General features: G+C 45.5%; 1 protein-coding gene and 2 long non-coding RNA genes across 43 annotated transcripts in view; 2 read left to right on the top strand and 1 right to left on the bottom strand.

The window, feature by feature from the left end:
- The window catches only part of LOC128930314 (uncharacterized), a 151274-nt gene extending 140466 nt beyond the window's left edge, over positions 1-10808 (top strand). The window contains exons 4-5 of the long non-coding RNA XR_008478231.2: positions 228-1813; positions 9649-10808. This is a non-coding gene — a long non-coding RNA (uncharacterized LOC128930314). The remainder of the gene's footprint in view (positions 1-227; positions 1814-9648) is intronic.
- Positions 1-22325, bottom strand: part of ZFHX3 (zinc finger homeobox 3) — a 1555416-nt gene that overhangs the window by 7167 nt on the left and 1525924 nt on the right. For all 41 annotated transcript variants that reach the window (XM_054248756.2, XM_054248766.2, XM_054248759.2 and 38 more), the window contains 4 exons: positions 21568-21701; positions 21240-21440; positions 9679-9781; positions 2619-8075 (listed from right to left, as the gene is read on the bottom strand). In XM_054248756.2, coding sequence (XP_054104731.1) covers positions 2619-8075; positions 9679-9781; positions 21240-21440; positions 21568-21701 — 5895 coding nt within the window. The remainder of the gene's footprint in view (positions 1-2618; positions 8076-9678; positions 9782-21239; positions 21441-21567; positions 21702-22325) is intronic.
- Positions 14316-21971, top strand: LOC108589296 (uncharacterized). Its single transcript, XR_001908465.4, has 2 exons — positions 14316-19456; positions 21591-21971. It is a non-coding gene; the product is annotated as an uncharacterized LOC108589296 (long non-coding RNA).

Genomic DNA, 22325 nt, shown 5'->3' with positions numbered 1-22325 from the left:
AAACTAGATGGTATATACATCTCTTCAGAGGACACCAAAATGCATAATCAAAACAGTGCTAAAGCCCTTCAGTATTTCATCTGGACCACTTTCTGCCAGAAAGCTGGAGAAGGAGTTCCATAACATAACCCTGAGAAAAAAACACTCTGAAGCCCAGATCTGTGGGAAGACTGCTGATTTCTGGCTATCAAGGCATTGCATTCACTGTCAAAACCCTCATATTTCAGATGAAAACAATAAGACTGCTTCAAGTTGCCAATCCGACAAATCTCCATTAATATTGGATAGCCACGGAGGAAGATTCCTACAGCATCACATCATCCCGTGTCTTCAGTACACATAAGACACCAGAGAAGATACGCGTAACTCTGCTCCCAAAAGCTTAGTAAAAACTTGATTAAACTGGCACAAATGAGACAGAGTAGATTATGAGTTCTAAACTTGGGACATGGCTCTGTCTCCAGTAGGCAATGGGCCTACTCTAAGTTTTAGGTTTGGGGCCAGAGGGAAAAGATCCGTGGGGCAAGGAAGGAATATCTAGAGATGTTCCCATCCCCATGGCTTCAGGCTTTTAGGAGAAAGATTCAGATCAGAAAGCCTTAAACTGTGTACCTTCACCTGATGGTCTATATATATATAAGAGGTTCAAATTTTAAGAAACGTTTACAAATCTCTACTATTTACCAAGCCCTGCCCTAGCCATGCTATAGTAGCTCAACACACTCACAATTCTGTGACCTCCTTTTTCCCCCAAGACTTCATACAACTCTGAAGTCACATAGACCCTGTGGGATCATGGTAACACACATCAGACGTGTGACCCTGGGCCCGTCAGTTGAACTCTTGGAACCTCAGCTTTCCACAACAGATGGTTACAAGAATTAAATGAAAGACCGTATTCATAGAAAAAGCTTACCATTGGGCCTGACCTATAATAGATACTTAATAAATACAAGTTCATTCCTTCCCTCCCATTCCAGATCCAGTGCTCTTGAGAAGGTTACAGTCAGGTGATGATAACTGGGGCAGTCTGGCTGCCCTGAATAAATAAGAGCGTATCTTTCTAGCTTGAGTCCACTCTAAGTGGTCAGAACCTGAGTAACACTAAATATATACCTGTTGACTGACTGGCTCATATTGGGTGTTGTGGAAGGAGGACATAGCACTGGGAGCCCAGAGGCCTGGGTGGGAGCTCTAGCTCATACCCTAGCTTGTTGAATGGTCTTGACCTCTCTGGGCCTCAGTTTTCTCATCTGTAAAACAAGGGGAATAAATCAGACATTCTGATTCTACTTTTTTCACATTACTGTAACGTGTCAAACCTTCCCAAGCCCCTCTGCCAAGGTCCTGCGGCTATAGGGATAACTAAGTGCTTCGCTAGTTTCTGTAGTTTTTTTTTCCTGGCTTTTGTCTAGCTGGTTTTCTGTGACATGACTTGTCAACACATATAAGCAACAACTTCCATCTTAATTGAGTAAGAAACGGGGGCCAGGAATGCAGCAGCCTTATGTTTGGTAAGATACCACCCAAAGTGTAAAATGTGGAACTAATTTAACCAGAAATTAGGAAGCTAGTTGCTACGGGAAGCAGTAGAGCTGCTTTAACCCCTGTTAACAGGGACACATTTTCAAGGCAAGGTGGCTTTTGGAGGGGTTCTCCTTTGGTGAACGGGAAGTAATCAATTCAGGCCATTGTAGGGGGAATTTGCTGACTTGTGTCTAATCTTTGCAGGACCCTGGAGGTGAAGGTCCAATTTAGCAAATATGGCTGGATCCAGAGAAGATATGAGGACAGAGAAGGAGAAACAAGAGAGGTATGTAGGAAAAACTGCAAAACTCCTTATTAAGTGAGACTATAAGAGCACCAAGTATGTATGATTCTGAATGATCAGGAGCAAGGAAAGGGAAATGGGCAAAAGGAAAAAAAAAAAGAGGTGACTAAGGACCCCTGAAATATGCATCAGTACTTTAACAGAACCATGTTCCCCAATACAAGATCCCTGGTCAATGCATTCAAGTAAAAAGGTCATCTTGTTAGAAACTAACAGCCACTGTTGTTCTGGCTGGAAGAGAAAACCCCAACAGTAAGGATCCACTATGTGTAAGCTTCTTTCTGATAGCAGTTCTTCAGCCACAGTAGCTATCTCGAGAAGGCAGGGACCCTGGGTGAGGGCAAAGAGTTGATTTAAATACTCTTAGACCAGTTTTCTTAGGGCATAATCCAGAATTAGCCATGACTAATTCAGGCGTCTTATATTTACAACAAATACCCAGACAGGATCAGCATTTATTTCCACAAGGACTGAATGAAAGGGTCTATGATGGAAACTTGTTTCTTTAAATATTCCAGAAATCAGTATACCAGGACCCTCAAGCTTTTCCCTATTGTAGGGCGTAAGAGAGGTTTCAAAGGAGACTGTTCCAACCAGGAGATCCCACCCCTGACACACCAGTAGTAGGGAGATTTAACAGGACAAACTGAAGTCTTGTTGCTTTTTGAGAACTAGAAAGAAGCTTCCCATCTGCCCAGCACTCAGAGGGTCTGGGTGGTAACCACGTAACAGAATGCTGACTGAGCAGCTATTCAGCCCTGAAACAATCCCCTGGAGCAGAACCCACCTGTGTTGGATGGAGTAAAGCCTGGCAAGGAGGGGCTGTTGAGGCCCGGGAGCAACACGGGAGGAATGCCCTGGAGCGCTGGATATGCAGTAGGAAGGTTAAGGGCCTGAAGAGGGGTGTTGTCAAACATCCCTTGCTGCTGAGCTGCCAGTCCAAGGACCTCATTAGCCTTTTTAATCCGGTCCAACTCTTGTTGAGCCATCAACTGACGTACAGTGGCTGGGTCAAAGTATTCTTTCTCCTTGTCCAACTGGCTTCCAATGGTGTCTTTAACTTTGGAGATATGCTGTTGGGAAAAGATATGGTCACGTACAGACAGCCGAGCGCTGTACTTGATGCCACACAAAGTGCACTCTGTTTTGGGTCCCTCGTAACTCGTTTGGTTTATACCAAAATGCTTGGCCATGCTTAACTTGGACTTCTTTTCTTTTGCCCGGGCATTCTGGAACCAGACCTGAACGACTCTCTTTGGCAGTCCAATGTCATTGCCCAGCACCTCACACTCTAGCATAGTGGGTGTCCTGTAGTCATTAAAGCATGACTTGAGGACCTTCAGCTGCAGATTGGTCATTTGAGTGCGAAAACGTTTCTGCCCAGGCCGATCCCCGCTGTCCCCAGATTTGCCTGCAGATCCACTAGCACCAGGACTTGGGGAGCAGGGGTCTGCAAGGCTTGAGGTTTCACTGTAGTCCACTGTACCTTCATTGTCATATTCCTTGCTATAAAAGCTCGGGGCAGGGCTGACCAGACCAGATGACAACCTATCTTCATACTCAGACATTGCCATCATGGCCGCTTTGGTCAACCCTTCATTGGGTGCAGAAGAGGATTTGGTTTCAGTTACTATTCCCGTTGCACTGTCATTATCTGCATTGCCCTCATCTCCAGTTGTGGTATCTGTGATTGCTGTGTTGACAGAGGAACAGTCATCGTTGTCCAGCTTAGTTTGGTCAAAGTTTAGATTAACTGAGGACATGGAGGGGCTTTCAAAGTCTTCAATCCCTTCCACCTTAATGGAGGAAGGGCTAAGAAGAGTTCTCGGTGACAACTCCATGGTTTTACTCACAGGTGAGAGAGGGACACCCTGACCATCACTACTGCTTGGGGGTAGGTGGGAAAAGCTAGTTCCGTCAAAAATATCTCCTTTCATCTGGAGTCCCCCATCACAGTCTAAGAGCATCGCAGACAGTGTTAGGTTGTAGCCAGCTCTCTTGGCTTCATGCCAGTGACGGGACCGGATGTGAGCCTCGAGAGCAGTCTTGGCTTTGAAAAGCGCTCTGCAAAAAGGGCATCTCCTGTGGGCCTGAGCTGGGCCCACAGCCCGGAACTGTCCTTTCCTTTCCCGAGCTCTGGTATTCTGAAACCAGACTTGCACCACACGTTTCTTCAAGCCCACCTCATGCGCAATATGATCCAACATCTTTCGAGTCGGATTAGAGTCCAGTAGATACTTCTGGTAGAGAATTTCTAGTTGTTCTGGTGTGATGGTTGTTCTCAAACGCTTGTCTCTCTGAGGCTCTTCTCCTCCTGTCCCACTGTCATTTTCGCCAGGGCTTGCACTGGCCTTTTCCTCCAGCTTCCTCTTGAGAGTGTTCATCGTGGACGTTGGAGTTGAAGGAGAAGTGGCAGAGCTTGCTGGAATCTGAGGTATGGCCCCAGAGAGCAGCTGGCTGGCCAGGAGTGGGTTACTGGGATCAAAAAGCATGAAAGGCATATCCAGTGACCTGTCCAAAAACTGGGGGTGGATGAACTGGTTCTGTGCACTCAGGAAGTGGAGCTGCTGATGCTCCTGCCAGTGCTCAAATGATGGAAATGCCAACTTACACTGGTCACACTGGTAAGGGATTAGCTGAGGAGGTAGGTTTGCCAGCTGCTGAGGAGTTGATGTGTGAAGGGGCTTGAGGGGCAGGTGGGAGAGCTGGGAAGGGCTGGGACTTGACTGGGGTAAGGGGCACTGTGGAGGAGGTGCTTGCGGAGGAGGCTGTGGCAGTGAAGGCAGGGATGCCAGCTGGGGGAGCTTCTGCTGTGGGGTATTGGTTTTCTGCTGCTCGGGCTGCTCTTGCTGCTGCAGCTCTGGCTTTGGTTGTCCTTGCTTTTCTTGGGTTTGGTTTGGCTGGGCACTGGGAGCTTCCACCAGCTTTGGTTTCTCATCGCTTGCCTCTGTTTTTGAATTGAAGGTGGCCAGGTCCTCAGCCTCTACTGTAAGCTGCAAGAAAGCGGAGGAAGCTGTATTATTGGCTGACGGTGCTGGGGCACTGTAAGCCTGTGAGGGCATCGGGGTGCTGCAGGAGGAGCTGGTAGGTGTCAGGATTTCCATGGCATCCATGGAATCCTCATTTTGGCTGTCATCCTGCCCCTCCTCATCCTCATCCTTGTAACACAGCTTCTTCTGGTGTTTGATGAGATCAAAGATGCGCTGAAACACCAGGCTACATTTTTTGCACTGGTAGTTCAAGTTGCTTGTTCGAATATATCTGTCATTTGTAAGCTCACGCCGCTCTCCATCTTTGCCCTCTCCCTGATTCTCATAATTCTTCCTGGCCTTCTGTCGGGCATTCTGAAACCACACCACTATGACTCGGGTTGGAAGGTTCAGTAAATTAGAGAGTTGCTCAAATTCATCATCCTTTGGGTAAGCATTGGCATCAAAGAAGTCCTGTAAGACCCTCAGCTGGTAGTCCGTAAACCTTGTTCTTGAAGACCTCTTGCTTCCCCAGTACTCCTGCTTCGGAGGTTCCGGTGAAGGGGGCCGGGAGTCAATCTTTAGCTCCTCCAGGCTGGTGATAGGAGGATTACTGAAGTTGTAAGGGGAGTCCTTGTTACGCTGCCTCTCTTTGAAGAGAGTGTTCCTGAACCAGTGCTTGATCACTTTCTGGGGCAACCCAGACTTATCTGCCATCTCTTTGATTTGCTCTTCACTGGGGGAATTGTTAATGTCAAAATATTGCCGCAAGACTCGGAGCTGATCATCCGTGATCCTGGTGCGAGGCCTCTTGTTCTGCTGCTGCAGCAGGGTTGGATTGAGCTGATGCTGGTACAGCTGAGCCAGGTCCGCAGGCAGAGGCTCCACAGGTCCCAGCTGCGGGGGCAGCTGAGCTGGCAAGGTCTGCAGCGGCATCGTCTGCATCATCAGTGGCGAGAAGATGGGCAGCTCCATGGGCATGGAGAGCTGGGTGAGCGGCACAGATGGCTGGGCCGGTGCAATCGTAGGTGAGGTAATCGGCGGGGCTGACGCAGGGATGGCTGGCGTGGACGCTGGCTGAGGTGGCGCTGCCGGAAGTGGGGGTGGAGGGGGTGGAGGGGGAGGTGGTGGCGGCTCTGGGGTCTGGGGCCTCAGTGGGTACAGTTTATCGTAGTGGTCTCTGTACTGCTTGGCAAACCTCTCGAGCTGTTTGAAGGGAAAGTAATTCTGATGAACATGCTCTTGATGACTCTTTAAAATCAAGATGTTGGAAAACAACTTGCCACAGGAGTCACACTCGAGCTTTTCCAGGTTCTCTCCCTGCTCACTCTTCCCGTTCTTTTTCTGCACCTTCTGCTTGTTCTCATTATACTGAATGACCAACTCAAAGCCAAAGTTCTCCAGCAGGGCCTTGGTGGCATTCCCTCTGGCATCTGAAGCGATGCGTGGAGGGAGCATGGAAGGCTCAGAACTACCCCCTGGTGCCAACTCTTTCTTCTCTTTGGCCTTCAAGGCATCTGGTTGGGTTTCCTTTGGGCCGGTGTTGCTCTCTCCCCCCTCAGCACCATCCCTCTCTCTCTGGCTTTCTTTTTCCTTTTCTTTGATGACCAATTTGTTCTTCTTTTCTGGGTGCTGGCTTGGCTGAAGGAGGGTGGAGTGACTCTGGGCTAGAGAGAGTTGGCTCTGCTGTTGCTGCTGCTGCTGCTGTAAGATCTGCTGGTGGCTCTGCTGTGGGACCTGAACCTGAGCCTTCAGATCTTCCAGCAGGCCTGGGCCTGTCCCTGTCAGCGTCAGTGCCCCACTGGTCACTGGCAAGCTCACCTCGGGGTTGAGCTGGAACTCAGCACTTGGGATGTAGAAAGGGAAGAGGAGGTGCTGCTGCTGCTGTAGCTGTAGCAGGGTCTCAGTGGTCATGGGGAAGTGAGGAAGGAGGGTGGGGTTAAACAGCTGAGACTGGATCAAGGCAGCCTGCTGCTGCAGCTCCTGCTGCAAGTGAGCTTGAACCTGGGCCTGGGCCTGGGCCAGGGTTTGTGCTTGTTGTTGTTGCTGCTGCTGCTGCTGTTGCTGTTGCTGCTGCCTGGATGCAATCATGTCTGCCAGTTTCTTCCGATTGGCCTCCTTGGGCTCTGAAGGGGAAGCAATGTTGGCACCGATAGGATTCCCCAGGGGTGGCATCCCTACACTCTCAGTGGGCACTTGGCTCAGTAAGTTGGAGCTTGGAGCGATGCCAGCACTGCTTGGATTGGAGGTGGTAAAGGTGTTACTGCCACTGGTGCTCACAGGACTTGGTGTGGAGGAGCTCAGGGAAATACCGCTGCTGTTCCCTGTCCCGTTGCTACTGCCACTTGCAGCCTCCAGCTTGGCTGCCCGGGCCTTGGTTTGATGTAACACAGACCTCATGTGGATCTCCAGAGTGGAACTCTGGCTGTAGGCCACATTACAAGTGTTACACTTAAAAGGTTTGTTGTCTGGGCTGCTGGTGGGTTCTGGCTGACCAGTTGCTGATTCTTGAAGGGCTCTCTTTAACTTATGCAGGTGGGAGACAGAATTGTAGTGTACTAGCAGGATATTCTTTTGAGTGAAAGATTCCTTGCAGACGGTACACTTGTAAGGGCGAGAAGGGTCTAGGAATTTTTCCATAGTAAAATTGGGACCTTTTCTGAAAGGCAGAGCTCTCTTTGGCTCTGAGCCTGAGTCTTCTTGTACTGACCCAGAGTCACTGCCCGTTGGGCTCTGTTTATCTTCCAAGTCACTCTCTTCTTCCTTGTCTTCCTCAACAATTATGGTATGGTCCTCAGCCAGGGTGGGATCTCCCATTGCCAGGAGGTCCCCATTGGCCAGAAGGCCACCATAAAGCTGTTGGATGTCAGCCTCACTCAGCTCCAAGTGGCTTGTCTCGAGGTGCTTCTTCAGAGCCTGGAAAGTTCGGAAACTGCGCTGACAAAGACAGCACATGGTAGCAGCTCTGATCACATGGTACTGAGAATGAAGCTGCAACTTTTCAATGGTCTTGAAGGCCAGACTACACTGATTACAGCGGTACTTGTACACATGGCGATCTGACACCGGCAGCTGAGGCCTCTTGGCATGCACTTCATTGAAATGCGTCTGAAGGGCAGCAGAAGTTTTGAAAACCTGGTTGCAACCCTTCTTCCAGCAGAGGAAGCCTGAGTCCTCTCTCACAGAGCCTGGGTCAGCAGGGGAGGGTTTCAAATCTCCACTTTGCTCTGTGCTCGCAGATTGCAAGATGTTCTTTCCCAGATCCTCTGAGGTTTCTGTGAAAAAAAACATCAAACCCACAGATAAAGAAGGCTTTGTTTCAAGGATGGCACCCAGAGTGGTCTACCTAACCAGGCCTCATGAACACAGAATCTGATGATGAGGGAAGTGCCCAACCTGAATGACAGAATCTCCATGGAGCGCCTCCTGCTTCTTTTGTTCCCCCAATAGAGCACATATTATAAACAGGGTGCACATGAACAGAGATGAATAAAAGGAAATAATACAAAAAGTTTCAATGAATAATAGACCCATGTCATACCACAGATCTAACAGTCTTTTAAATAGTATTTAATTGCTTGACTCAGAATCCTCAATTTCTCAAGAACTGGTTTGAAGGTTACTGATCTTAGACTGGATTTCCCTTTTATGTTCATCTTTTATGTAATAAGAATTCAGCACAGTAGATCTGGAGTGTAGAATTTGTGAATTAATGCTGTCCTAAGTTATGGGGAATTTTTTGTAAGAACTGCTGAACACTGTAATGTAAGAAATTTGGGGGCCAGGTGCAGTGGCTCACACCTATAATACCAGCACTTTGGGAAGCCAAGGTGAGAGGTTATTGAGGTCAGGAGATCAAGCTCATCCTGGCCAACATGGTGAAACCCCATCTCGACTAAAAATGCAAAAAAAAAAAAATAGCTGGGCATGGTGGTTCATGCCTGTAGTCCCAGATACTCGGGAGGTTGAGGCAGGAGAATTGCTTGAACCCATGAGGTGGAGATACTGCAGTGAGCCGAGATCACACCGCTGCGCTACAACCTGGACAACAGGGTGAGACTGTCTCAAAAAAAAAAAAAAGAAATTTGGGGATACATATTTTTAGGCATTTAATTTCTTATGACTTCTGATTGCCATCTCTATTGTATAAATAGTGAACAAGTGTTCAATCATTTAAAATATATTAATTTTTTCCTACAATGAGATCATCATACCCATAAATAACAACCACACCATTTATCAGGTCATTTGTCCATTTTCTAAGATGGAAAACTCACAAGAAAGACAGGAGGCGGAGCAATAGTATGCCCAAACTCTTCCCAACTTAGAGGTGAAAGATGGACAGCCTCACAGAGGTCTAACCATCCATCTAGCTAGGAAACACTACGTGGCACCAATGGCAGCATACATGTCTACAACAATGTTCTTTCCAGTGGCACTTCTGTGCTTCATCCTAAGCAAGCCCAGAAAACTCAGAATGAAAGACAACTAATCCAGTGTACCTAAAAATCAACCCACGAGTCCTACTAATTAAGTCCTCAGAGATACAGTGTTTAATGGCTTAGGACGGTGGGGCCTACTGACTGAGTCTTTTATTCACTCCATAATTGTATAATCTAATAAGGGGATGTATGTGTGTCTGCCAAAATTCCACTGGTTGTCATACTGATTTTCTCTCACTTTAAACCATGTGAGTAATATACAAATACATGCCAAGAACCAGAGTAAAAGGTAGCTGATGTCAATGCCCCCTCATCTCCTTGATCAGTTACATTCACCTTAAGAGTATTGTAAAGAATTCCTGAAAACCCTTCTCCATGAACATTTTGCCATTCCATCTTGTTTCAGGTTCTTGGGGTCAAGAATAATGTTACTGACCAGGCTGCTTTCCTGCCTCTTCCAAATTGGAATTCCCATCTCGATCTGGAACAGCTGCTGGGAGGAACATGCTGCTGGGCATCACCATCTCGGGAGTGGTCACCTGAGGAGCAAGAGCAAGGAGAGTCAAATGGAGAGGAAAGAGACACAAAATAGGAAATGTTTAAAAATTATTTAATAAGCAAAATTACCCTTCACCACTATAAAGCTAGAGGTGTCACTTTTCATAGCTCACTGAAGATTCATGTTTATTAGACAAAGCTCACATCAGTCAAAAGTGTTTCTACGGTTACATTCTGGACATAATTAGCAGTGCACACTTGAAGAATAATCTTATTATTAATATTTTTCCTTTATGCAGAATTTTGACTTTGATCACTGACAATGTTTTGTCATGGGCTGTGAAACTTCTTGTGCAACCAATTAGGTAGATAAGTTGAAAGGCCCACCTTAAGCTGCTGAAAACATAATAAGGGCCCTAATTAAATCATACCTAGTAAAGTACACTGTAATCTTGAAGCAGGGAGCATTGTAGTACTGTTTTCAAAATGTATTCAGGCAAGAGGAGGAGGGGAGTAAGAGTGAAGGAAAGGGTAAGAAGAAAAGAAGAGAACAAAGGGAAGGCTAAGGACACGCAGACATGCTGGCAGATTTTCCAGGAAACAATATTTGTAACCCTTTACAAGCTGATAATCATGCACAAACAAGCCTTTTTTTGTGACTCACTTAAGCCCACGATTTCTTCTGGACTCTCTGCCTAAGGTACACAACATCAGAGGGAACCTCTGGCCAATGTCCCAGCCATAGAGGGTGACCTGCACAGCAATCTACAACAGGGCAGCCCCACCTTGACCATGGCCATTGTTTCTAAACATAGCAATTCTGGAAATTGCCTGGATGCAAATAGCTGCAATTTTATGGCAGATCCTTAGATATTTCTCTAGGCCTCCCAGCCAGAAGCCTGTCCAGACAAGTTATCATTTGCCCTATGTTAATTTGATAGACAGTCCTCGATACCAATGGAAGGAACAAAGGTTCTTCATTCAAACAGAAGCAATATCCCTTTGCCTGGTATGGGGTGGGAAGAGTAGGTGGCGATGATATTTCAAATAAATCAGAAACCGCCTCCCATTTGATGACAGCCGGAAATATGGACTGACCTAGAAGTTACAGGACCAGAAACTGCAATCACCACTAACCTTTCTACATGGCTCCCAGCCCCACTTGGCGACATTATTTTTCCATCAAACACAACCATGCTGCACAGCCATCTTCACTATCTGTTGCAAAGACTGGAATACTTAGATTTCTCTTCAAAATTAATGTTTTAATTTTTAATGGTGTAAAAATCCTACCCTTGCCCAAAATAGCTACTAACATGTCCACTAGAATATCAGCAATAGGCCTGACGACTAGAGGAAACCCACACAGCCGCCTCATCAACATAAGATAACTCCCCATTGTGTTTAGGGTATTAAAATAATTTTAGCAACCCAGATGCCAACGGTTGCAAAAAGTAAGCCACAGGCACTATGGAGAACCATTCTGAGAAACACTATGTTTACGAAGAGCAGGTGTGTGGCAGGTGAATGTGTGTGACATCACATTCTTGCCCCACAGACATCTGCACCGCACACAAAGCTCATCGGCAGCTGGTTAAGGCTAGCTGTTGATGAATCGTTAGGAATGGAGTGGAGATTGCCAAACTCATTCCATCTATTTTCTTTTTAATAGAAGGTATTTCTGACCAGTGTGGTTGGGGAGTCCAGCGGGAATCCAAGAAGTGAAAGGTCACCGATTAATTTATAGTCCTCAGCCGATGGGGAGCACGAGGTTGGGGGTAAAAGGGGGAGAAAGGGAAAGGAAAAAAGACTCCCCCCCACCTCCTTTCTCGGTTGTAGCTGCAGGATCAGTCTTTTCCTGGGATCTTTAGGAATTATGAAAAATGAATCATGAGAAATAAAAAAAAAAGCCCTACAGAGTAAAAAAGAATAAAATTATCTAACACCTCAGCTGCACATCATTATAGAGAACTGTGGGCTTTTCATAGGCATTACAGTAAGGCAGACATCCCCTCTAACAGACTCAGTACGACGGATCAGTAATTGTTTTCATACACTTTAATTAGAAAAACTCAGATGGCTATGAATAATAATGGAAAAGAGAGACTTTTGCACTTGAAAGGTTGAAGTCAATCAAGTGTGAATGACGGCAAAAAAGAAAAAAAAAAGACACCAATTCATCAGCCCTCTGTTGTCTCGCTGCGACTTTAATCATAATTCCTGATTGGGATTCAAGAAGGCAGTAAGCAGCGGTTCTTTGTCTGCCTCCACCTTCCATCAATTAACTCTCCCCGAAATATAATCATCAACCTTACATCCTCCTCTGCATCTTAATCTGGGCCTCCAAACCTGTAAGCCTTGCCCAATATGTGTTTAAGTAACTACTTTTATCCACCTGCATCTTCTCATCTATAGTGTACCCAACCTCTCCCTGAAAAAAAAAAAAGGTGGGGGTTGGTATATGAAATTTTCATGGGCAAGAAATTCCCAGGAGGCAAAGAGGAAGATCCCTAAAGAGAATCCTGAGGATCTAGAAATTCAGGTGGGGTCTATCTGCACATGTGTCTGAACAGAGGTTGAGAATGGAAGCTGCCTTGCTACACTGGCTACTGGAGGGCCTGACGTCAGCAATCAGACAGTAATTCCCTTGCGTTTGCCCATTCTTCCATCTCCTACCAGCTTCCAATGCTTTTCACTCAAAGCTTTCATGCTTTATCTTAAAGAGCCATAAACATAATCCTGCCAACAGAGCGAATTGAGGAGTCCTGCTCACTGAGGTGATGTATCCAAAGGCAGATTTCCTTCAACACTTGCCTTGGCACCCCTTTTGTTTTCCAATCACACCTGGCTACTAAACTGCATGGAATTCAGACTGTCCCAGCCATAGTCTCTGATGGACAACTGAAAATGGGAAAGTCAGTAACCCAGCTGTCGGCCAGACATGGTGGCTCATTCCTGTAATCCCAGCACTTTGGGAGGCTGAGGCAGGTGGATCACTTGAGGTCAGGAGTTCAAGACCAGCCTGGCCAACATGGTGAAACCCAACTCTACTAAAAATACAAAAATCAGCCAGGCGTGGTCATGCATGCCTGTAGTCCCAGTTACTCAGGAGGCTGCGACAGGAGAACCGCTTGAACCCAGGAGGCAGAGGTTGCAATAAACCAAGATCATGTCACTGCACTCCAGTCTGCGTGACAGAGTGAGACTCTTTATAAATAAATAAATAAATCCCAGCTGTGCTGAGCACCATTCTGTAAAGACCTTCCCTTTTGCCAGGAACACTGAACCATGTAGGTTTGTAAGAAGGCAAAACCTGGTTGTACCATAACCAGGGTCATGCCAAGTGTGCCAAACTTCAGAGGCCCTCAAATAACTGGTCCTACCAACAGTTTTCCTGCACAACCTACATACATGCTTTCTGTCTCTTTCTTCTCTCCATCTCTGGCCACGATCCTACAATGTCCATACTTCCAGCCATGTACTCGACAGTCAAACAAAAAAAGTTCTAAGGTTTGGCCAGATGACAGTATACAGTCAGCCCAAACACCTGCACTTTCTACATTGACTGTACCGTCCACATTGATTATTCCAATAATCCATACATGAGTAAACATTTAATACACTAAATTACATCCCCCACTCCATTCACTAATGAACCTGAGAAGTAACAAGAAAAAGTTTTTTTGGTTAAGAAAATGCAGTTGATTATAGCCATTATAGGATTGGGGTCTCTCAAGATTGGCCTCTGCCATGCAAAAGGCATTAACCATGGTGATCTTCTAGACACCCTATGTTTTCCTCCCATACCTTTTGAGCCAATTAACCTACCTTCCTCCTAGAGCACATGTACAGTTCATGGAAACATGGGAAGAAACCACAAATTGACTGGGTTGCAGACAGTTTGGAAGCAAACAGTGGCTCTGATATATCCCTAACAAACAGGTTTCATGCATAACAAAAGAAATGGGGAGTTCTACTCCATGACTGAATACCTCCCAGTTTCAGCAATTTTCATATACAATAGAAACAGAAGTGTTCCACACTGATGCTAAAAATTTTGGCCTAATTCCAAAATACCACAATTGAGAAGGAGTAGCCTTGAGGGACTCTCAGTTCATTCATTTGACCATCATTTACTAAACGCTGTACAGGATCCATGTGCTGCATGCTTGTGAGATGCAGAGAGCAAGACAAAAGTCCTTGACCCCAAGAAGCTTATGATCCAGAATAATTAAAACTTTAGCAGTCATAAAAGCCTTATAAATCTAATAAAAGTTACAGACTCCTAGGAAAATACTTTCACAGAAAGAATATTCCAGATAATTAGGGGAAATCACAAGTTCCCCAGAGGGAAATCTATGTACTCAAGTAAAGTGCCCTTGATCTACTAGGAGAGGGGACATAGGTTCATAAATATATAGCTCCAATCTATGTATTAGAACTGCGTATGTATGTATCATAGTTTGGTTCATTATTATTTTGGATTATGTTTTCATGCTTTTCAGGATTCTGTGAGGTGAGTGGAACCTAAGGCCTCAAGGACCACCTTACACAGCCCAGTGTCTGAGGTACTGTTCTGGTCTCCCACTCTGATACTTGGGAGGGGCTGCTGCAATGTATAATTTCTTGGTAGAAGCTGGAGTTACAAGGAACACCATCCTGCCACCTACCCCAACCCCTGCAGGTCACAGATGTGGAAGGGCAAACACCCTGTGCAGCCAAGATAACCCTTTGTTAATTTCTTATGGGACTGTTCATGCCCATTCATCTCTCAAGGCTACCCACAGACAGGCTGGCCTATTAATAGATCGATGTCCCTGACACATTCCATGTGCTGCAAAGCAGAGATATTTTCGTTTCTTTTTTTTTTGAGATGGAGTTTCGCTCTTGTCGCCCAGGCTGGAGTGTAACGGCATGATCTCGGCTCACTGTAACCTCCACCTCCCAGGTTCAAGCAATCCTCCTGCCTCAGCCTCCCAAGTAGCTGGGATTATAGGCAGGCATGTGCCATCACACCCAGCTAATTTTTCTATACTTTTAGTAGAGACAGGGTTTCACCATATTGGCCAGGCTAGTCTGAAACTCCTGACCTGCGGTGATCTGCCTGCCTCACCCTCCCAAAGTGCTGGGATTACAGGTGTGAGCCGCCACACCCGACCAGCAGAGATATTTTCTTAGTAAAAGTGGTGAACGTAGTTTCTCTGAGACCCTATTCCTACTGCCTTGGCACTGCTCACTTCAGGACTTCTTTCTGAAAAGCCCATTATTCTAGGTGAAAAGTATAGATCTGCCAACACCTAGGCTCCCAAGGGTGCCTCAAATCCTTTACTTCTAATTGAAAGTCAACAGAATGAAGAACTTCAGACTGACAAAAAGGAGAGAGGCTTAGGCACAGACCTCCCTGGCACTGACCAAACTCGTCTCTACATCCTGGTAGATGAGGCTGGTTCTGCCCAAAACATTTAAGCATCAAGTTAAAACCCAACTGCTTTTAGGGCTGAGCAGTCTAGCGAGTGGTGTACCTAAAGCCAGCTGCTCCAGTGAGAGGTCAGTTGCTCACTTCCTTTCCTGTATCTAGACAGCCTATTAGCTGGTTTCTGCACACTTAAAGCCAGCAAACCAGGCACCTCTTGCCAGTAGAGTTTCAGAGTTGGGTTCCGCTGCCCTTATTGCCTTCTACATGTGCCAGGGAGAGCACTGGACCATGGAGTCTAAGAGGCCCAGCTTCTCTTCTTGTACCATTTCCTTTCCTTTTTTTTTTTTTAATTGGAGATAGTCTCACTTTGTCAGCCAGGCTGGAGTACAGTGCCATGATCATGGCTTGCTGCAGGCTCAAACTGCTGAGTTTGATTCTTCTGCCTCAGCCTCCTCAGTAGCTACAACTACAGGTACACACCCACCATACTTGGCAATGTTTTTTTTTTTTTGGTAGAGACAGTCTTGCCATGTTGCCCTGGCTGGTCTCAAACTCCTGGACTCATCTTGGCCTTCTTGTTTCCTTTCTAAAACTGCTTCTGTATGGTAGTTCATTCAGTTTTTAAATACATAAAGCTCAAAAGAAAATACTGTAGGGCTGTGGTAACATTCATGTGGGCTGGAAACCAATGTAGCTCAGAACCAGATTTTTAAAACTGAGGATGAGAAAGATTGAAAAGGTGGGTGGGAGAACAGGAAACACATGAAGACTTATACACATGTGCACAGAGAGAGAGAGGTGAGAACGAGGAGGAGAATGAATTGGAGAGAAAAGATTCATTAGACTCCGAAAGGCAAGCAGTGGCAGTATACCAAGGTCACTTCTAATTTAGACCATCTAATTGGCAAACAGGCTCCAAATGGCTATCATCTCACAGGGCTTAGAATTAATGAAGCCCGATTATTTTCATTACTTTCCTCTTAGAGATAAAGTCAGAGAGCTGGTACCCAGGTGGGTGCAACAGCCCCCAGGCCAGTGGCCACCCAAGAGCTCCAGTGTGGGGGGGGCTGGATGACCAGTCTGGCCCAGAGACTCACAGACACACAGGCACACATGGGGCACAGAGAGTCATAGACACTGATGGAAAAAATCACAAGGGACAAACTAGTGGTCTTGAAAGGGATATAGACAAAAGTGCAGGCAACGCAGGGCCAGGAACATGGAAGGGAAATCTGTGCAGGTGCAAAAATTACAGAATTAAGAGCTACCAAAACCAAAGCGGGCAAAGATAAAGGGCTAGAGAAGGTGTTCCTAAGTTGCCCAGGAGCCAATCCCATCTCCACTGTGAGGTCATATTCTGTTAAATGCTGAAAGAAGAAAGAAAATTTCCCCGTATCAGTGCTTCAGGATCCCAGTGGTATCTCCTGTCACGTAGAAAGATAGTGATCAATTAGAATAATTTAAGAGTATTGAAATGCATGGTAGATGGTCTTTCCTATTCTCATTCAGGGGCCAGAAACATGGGCCCCATGTCTTCCACCCTCACTTCCTGAAAGATTAGGAAAATAAGGCCACCACGCAGCAGCTCCTTCATCTCTTTTCACTAATTTGAAATCTCAAGCTTCTTTGTAAATAGGTGAGAGTTCTTATGTGAAACTGACACTGGGGGCGGACTGCCCAGCCATTGTGGAGGAGCCCTTGTCTCATCTCTCTCAAGTTTTATAGATTTCCTTCTTTCATATGACATGTGCGGAGACACTCTTTGGAGCTCTGTTTCCAGTAGGCCAAGAAGAATGAAGTGCTGTGGGTGCGGTCTCCATAGTAGAGGGCCAGCACTGCAGTTGTTCCTAGTGGAGAATATTCCTCAAGCCCCCTCATCAGTAAGAAGAAGGGGGCCCATGGAAGACATAGATATGAGATGCAGAGCATAAGCAAGCAGGTGTTACCATAGCAACAGACATATTAGACACTGCAGGTTCCTGAAAGCTGTCTGGTAAGGTATTATTAAATGAAGCCTCCTCAAAATGCACTCCATTTACAACTGAACAGAAAGATGTTGTGTAGAAAGTAATCTGTTTCCATTTATCAGGGTGGAATTTACTTTTAGTGGGACTGAACCGAACTCAAGCTAAATCCTGAGACTTTGGACCCAGACAGCAAAAAATATTTACCAGAATTTACAGCTGTAAATACCCCTGACACACCCCTTGTCTGCCAGGAATCATCTATTTGGGAGATTTTGCAAGCTTTTCCTATTCTGCAGCCAACGACAACTAACTCAGTCAACCATTTGGAAAGAAAGAAGATTCCCTCCTCTTGCTGCCATTCATCCTAGCCAGTCAGGGACAAAGCAGACATAACTTTCTTCTCCTGGAGGATGAATGACCATAGAACTGGCCATTCCTTAATGATATGGTTTAGAAAATGGAGCCTTGGTTAGAGGGCCATTTTTCATCCATACTCTTTTCAGTTTCCTGCTCTTTTTGTCCATGAACAAACAGATATATTGCTAGAAAGCTTAACCAATACTTTCCTGGGGCCAGTTTTCTAATAAAATGACAGCAAGATTTTAACCACAGGTTAAACCCATGGCATGATTTTAACCACAGGTTCATCATAATCACTTAGTTGTAAAACAATTGCAAATTCCATTTTTACACCAAAATTTTCAGACCAAAGACACTGGCATCTGCTTTGATTCATCAGGGCAGAAACCAAGATCAGTATTCCAGTCCTTGAACAGGCTCTTGAGTTCACCCTTTGGTAGGCCCACAAATTCCCTCTAACCCTGGTTGCTCTTTTTTTTTTTTCTGCTGAACTAAAGGACTGAGATAGAAATGCATAGTTTGGCTCAATGCAAACGATCACCATGACTAGAGAAACCAGTTTAGTACTGACAGCCATGCCATAACTACATCTTCTCATGCAAAGAGAAAACTCATCCTTGCATATACATCTCTCAGTAAAAAGTAAAATATGTATATGATTACATTTCTCACAACTTTCAACTTTACTCCTGAATTCATTAACTTTCTCATGTTGCTAACAAATTGACTTCCCATTACCAGTACATTTCCCACAATCTGCATGTTTCTCAGAAATGTCTAGAAAACATCTCCAGGGTCTGCTGTGGAAAGATGAAGCACATAGGGGTTTCTATACAAGATACTATGCACAGCCCCTTTAGGGAGCAGTGTTTCCTACATAATTATATTGTGAGGGGTTCTAGAATAGTTTTTATTGACCAGTGCCATGATGTATCCTTATGCTCCCTGGCATTGTACACACAATTTTATATTTGCAAAATACTTGATGGTGGGTCAATAACAGTGGTTATCAAACATCAGTGTGCAAAGAATAATCCAGTATGGCTGTATAGCTTTCATCAGAGTCTCCATAAAGGTCGAGAATCACTGCTTTCAAAAGTGCTGGTTACTGGGTAACTTGCAGAAATATCTTAGGGATTGGTACCCAAGCAAACACAGCAGTTAATATCCTGCCCTTGAAGACTCCGTTGGTAAATGAAGAAGATTCCCAATGACCACCACACTTGCCACTTGAAATTTACCTTGCTATTGCTGTTATGAAAATATGACATACAATGAATATCTGAAATATAAGTTATACTCAAGTCCCCACGGATAACATAAATGAAATTTTTACTGTCTAATGTAAACCAGTCATGCTGATTACTATAGGCCCACAGTTCCTAAACTAGATTTATATTAAATAGCAAAAATAATCACCTGAGTAAAAGAAAAATGTAGCTCAGTATTGACAATGTTTCCCTCCCCGCATCTCTTTCTGTTCCTTCAGGCTCCCATGGTTCCACCAGGCCATTAGCTGGGAACTACAATGAGGCCCGTTACTTCCAAGGCTGATGAGAATGCTGAGGAAACCCGTAACACAGAAACCCACTGGTCCACAGAAGGAGGTTTTCACCTACAGAAAATCTTTACACAATATTCATCGCCAAATACCTACAGAAAGTTAATTCATACTTGAAAGATCTCAGAAAGGCAACTTATGCTCGGTCACTTTTGAGCTTCCCATGGACTGCTCAAGTTGTCTTGATGCATCGTCAATTATATGTTCTTCACTACTAAACATCACTTACAACATTATTCATTAATTTCTGCAGAACCAAATGGAATAGGAAATGCCTAGAGGTGATATGTGTGTGACCTGCACATTATAACGTGGAGTTGTGAACAGATTACCTCTCTGGGAATCTTCACATGAAAAGGCAATCAGATTAACTTCTTATTAGTCCACTGCTAAAAGTAATGCTAAGAAAGAGGTGAGAATAATTCTCTTTGGTGGTTTTTCCTCTAATTATCAGGAAAGGGCTTTTTTTTTTTTTGAGACAGAGTCCCGCTCTGTTGCCCAGGCTGCAGTGCAGTGGCGTGATCTGGGCTCACTGCAACTTCTGTCTCCCGGGTTCAAGTGATTCTCCTGCCTCAGCCTCGTGGATTATAGGCACCTGCCACCATGCCTGGCTAATTTTTGTATTTTTAGTAGAGACAGGGTTTCACCATATTGGCCAGGCTGGTCTCGAACTCCTGACCTCAGGTGATCCACCTGTCTCAGCCTCCCAAAGTGCTGGGATTACGGCATGAGCCACTGCGTCCACCCAGGAAAGGGCTTTCATAGCAGCACCAGTGTAGTCAAAACTAGGATATCACCATCACCAGCAGTATTTTGAAAAGTTTTCATGTTACAGCTAGATTTACATCTTTATACTAATTAGGCCATGTTTACAGTGGTCACTTAGACTCATGCTTTCAAAATCTGCAGCTCTAGTAATAACATATTCAAATGCAAAACCCACATCCACGAATCAGCATATCCAGATGAACATTTTCTTGCTTTGAGAATAAAAGTATCTCCTGAGAAACTCCTCCTCTATTACAGGGCTATCCCTAGAGTTGAAAATTGTGGGTTCAAATCTCTACTCTGCTCCTTAACAAATGGCATCAAGTCAGTTAACATCTTTGAGCTCAGTTTCCTTATGTGCTGATGGGAATGTGGCAAAAAAAAATTTTCTTTCCTTTTTTTTGAAGAGATAGGGTCTCCCTCTCTTACCCAGGCTGCGGTACAGTGGCCTGATCATAGCTCACTGCAACCTCAAACTCTTGGGCTCAAGTTTAGTTCCTGTCCAACATGGTGAAACCCCATCTCTACTTAAAACACAAAAGATCCGGGCTGGGCGCGGTGGCTCACGCCTGTAATCCCAGCACTTTGGGAGGCCGAGGCGGGTGGATCACGAGGTCAAGAGATCGAGACCATCCTGGTCAACAAGGTGAAACACCGTCTCTACTAAAAATACAAAAAATTAGCTGGGCATGGTGGCGCATGCCTGTAATCCCAGCTACTCAGGAGGCTGAGGCAGGAGAATTGCCTGAACCCAGGAGGCGGAGGTTGCGGTGAGCTGAGATTGTGCCATTGCACTCCAGCCTGGGTAACGAGCGAAACTCCGTCTCAAAAAAAAAAAAAAAACACAACAGATCCTCTCAACTCAGCCTCCCAAGTAGCTAGTGGTACAGGTGCATACACCACCATGACTGGCTAATTTTAAAATATTTTTTGTAGAGATGGGGTCTCATTATGTTAGCTAGGCTTGTCTCAAACTTCCGGCCTCAAACGATCCCCCCACCCTGACCTCCCAAAGAACTGGGATTAGAGGTGTGACCTAATGTGCCTGGCTCCCTTCAAAAACAAAAGGAGAGTTTGTTATGAGGATGAAATGAGATATAATGAAGGTAAGAGCAATCTAGTCCATGACCTGCTCAGTAAAGGTTTGAGGAATTTGAATGATGATTTCTTCACATCAATGGTTAGCTAATCCATGCCTCTGTCCCTGGAGGGGAGAGAGGATGTTAAGGGACACGTGTTCAGCACTTTGGGCTATGGTCATGCCAAGTCTAAGGCAGGGATGGTAGAACAAAGGTCACAGAATGAAAACCGTTACCTGACATTTCCAGCTATACACTACCTTTCTCATCCAATAACACAGTATCTTGCTACTGCATCACCTTTGACCCTGGAGAAAGACCACAGGGTGCTGCTCCTGGCTGCCTTACCGTCATAATGAGCTTCTCCACACAGTCAGGTGCCACGCTGTGGAGGTGGGTGAGGTGCAGCTGGAGGTGGATCTTGTTGTTGAGCATGTCCTGGCACAGGGGGCAGCGAAGCATGGGCTGCACTGAGTGCTGCGTCATGGCATGCACCCGGAGCCGGTTGACGTCAGCATTACTGTACTTGCAGTAGGGACACTGGTACATCTGTGGGGAACACACCCACTGCTCTGAGCAACTGTGTGTGCCCCAAGCCCACCCACCCAAAAATGTGTTCCCCACCAATGTCTACAACATCTCACCCCCCCACCAGCAGAGTCCCTTCCAGCCTCACCTGTTCCGGTTTGATCTCCTCAGATGTTTTTGGTCGCTTCGAAGAAAGGGGAGACTCTGAGCTACCTGGGAAGGAGATGCGTTTGGAGGTTGCAGGAGAATCTGTCAGCTCCTTCTCTGCTTGGCTGGACGATGCTAGAAGAGAAAGTAGAAGATGCAATACAGCAGCCAGGCCAGGCCAGCTCCCACAGAGTTTGTGTTGGGTGAAAATCAACATTCATTTATAGCACAGGATTTTCTTCAAACACCAAAATTCAAGAAGGATGAACATCCGGACTGATTTATCAAGCATGTTGGAATAGAAGCAAGTGTTTCTTTCTCCCCCATGAATTTCTGTCACTATGTTAACAACTGAACATTAGGAAAAGAAGGCAAAGAAATGGAATAAAAGGCTTTGGAGTTGGATTAAGCTAAATTCTGTCTGTTCTAACCTCCCCCAATCTAGACACAATCTGCTGGCTCGTGGGGGGCAGTAGGGGTAAGGGTGGGTAGAAAGTTTTGTTTTGCCCCCCTGAGTACCAGACATGCTCTGCTTCAGAGATCTAAGAAGAGATGTGCTCTCAACTTTCTTGTCCCTCCCTCCTTTTGGAATCACAACATGGCACAGCACCAGCAACATGGCAAATATGATTTGAGAAAGGTTCACATGGTTATCAGCATACCAAATATGTGGGGGGAAAAAATCAAGTTTGGGTTCTGGAGTTTGCTTTTGGGGAAGAAATAATTGAGGAGTGGAACTAAGCAGGGTGTGAATCCAAG

This window comes from Callithrix jacchus, chromosome 20 (assembly GCF_049354715.1).
Source record: "Callithrix jacchus isolate 240 chromosome 20, calJac240_pri, whole genome shotgun sequence".
Lineage (NCBI taxonomy): Eukaryota > Metazoa > Chordata > Mammalia > Primates > Cebidae > Callithrix > Callithrix jacchus.
The sequence above is the reverse complement of the archived record's forward strand: the minus strand, read 5'-3'. Positions and strand labels throughout refer to the sequence as shown.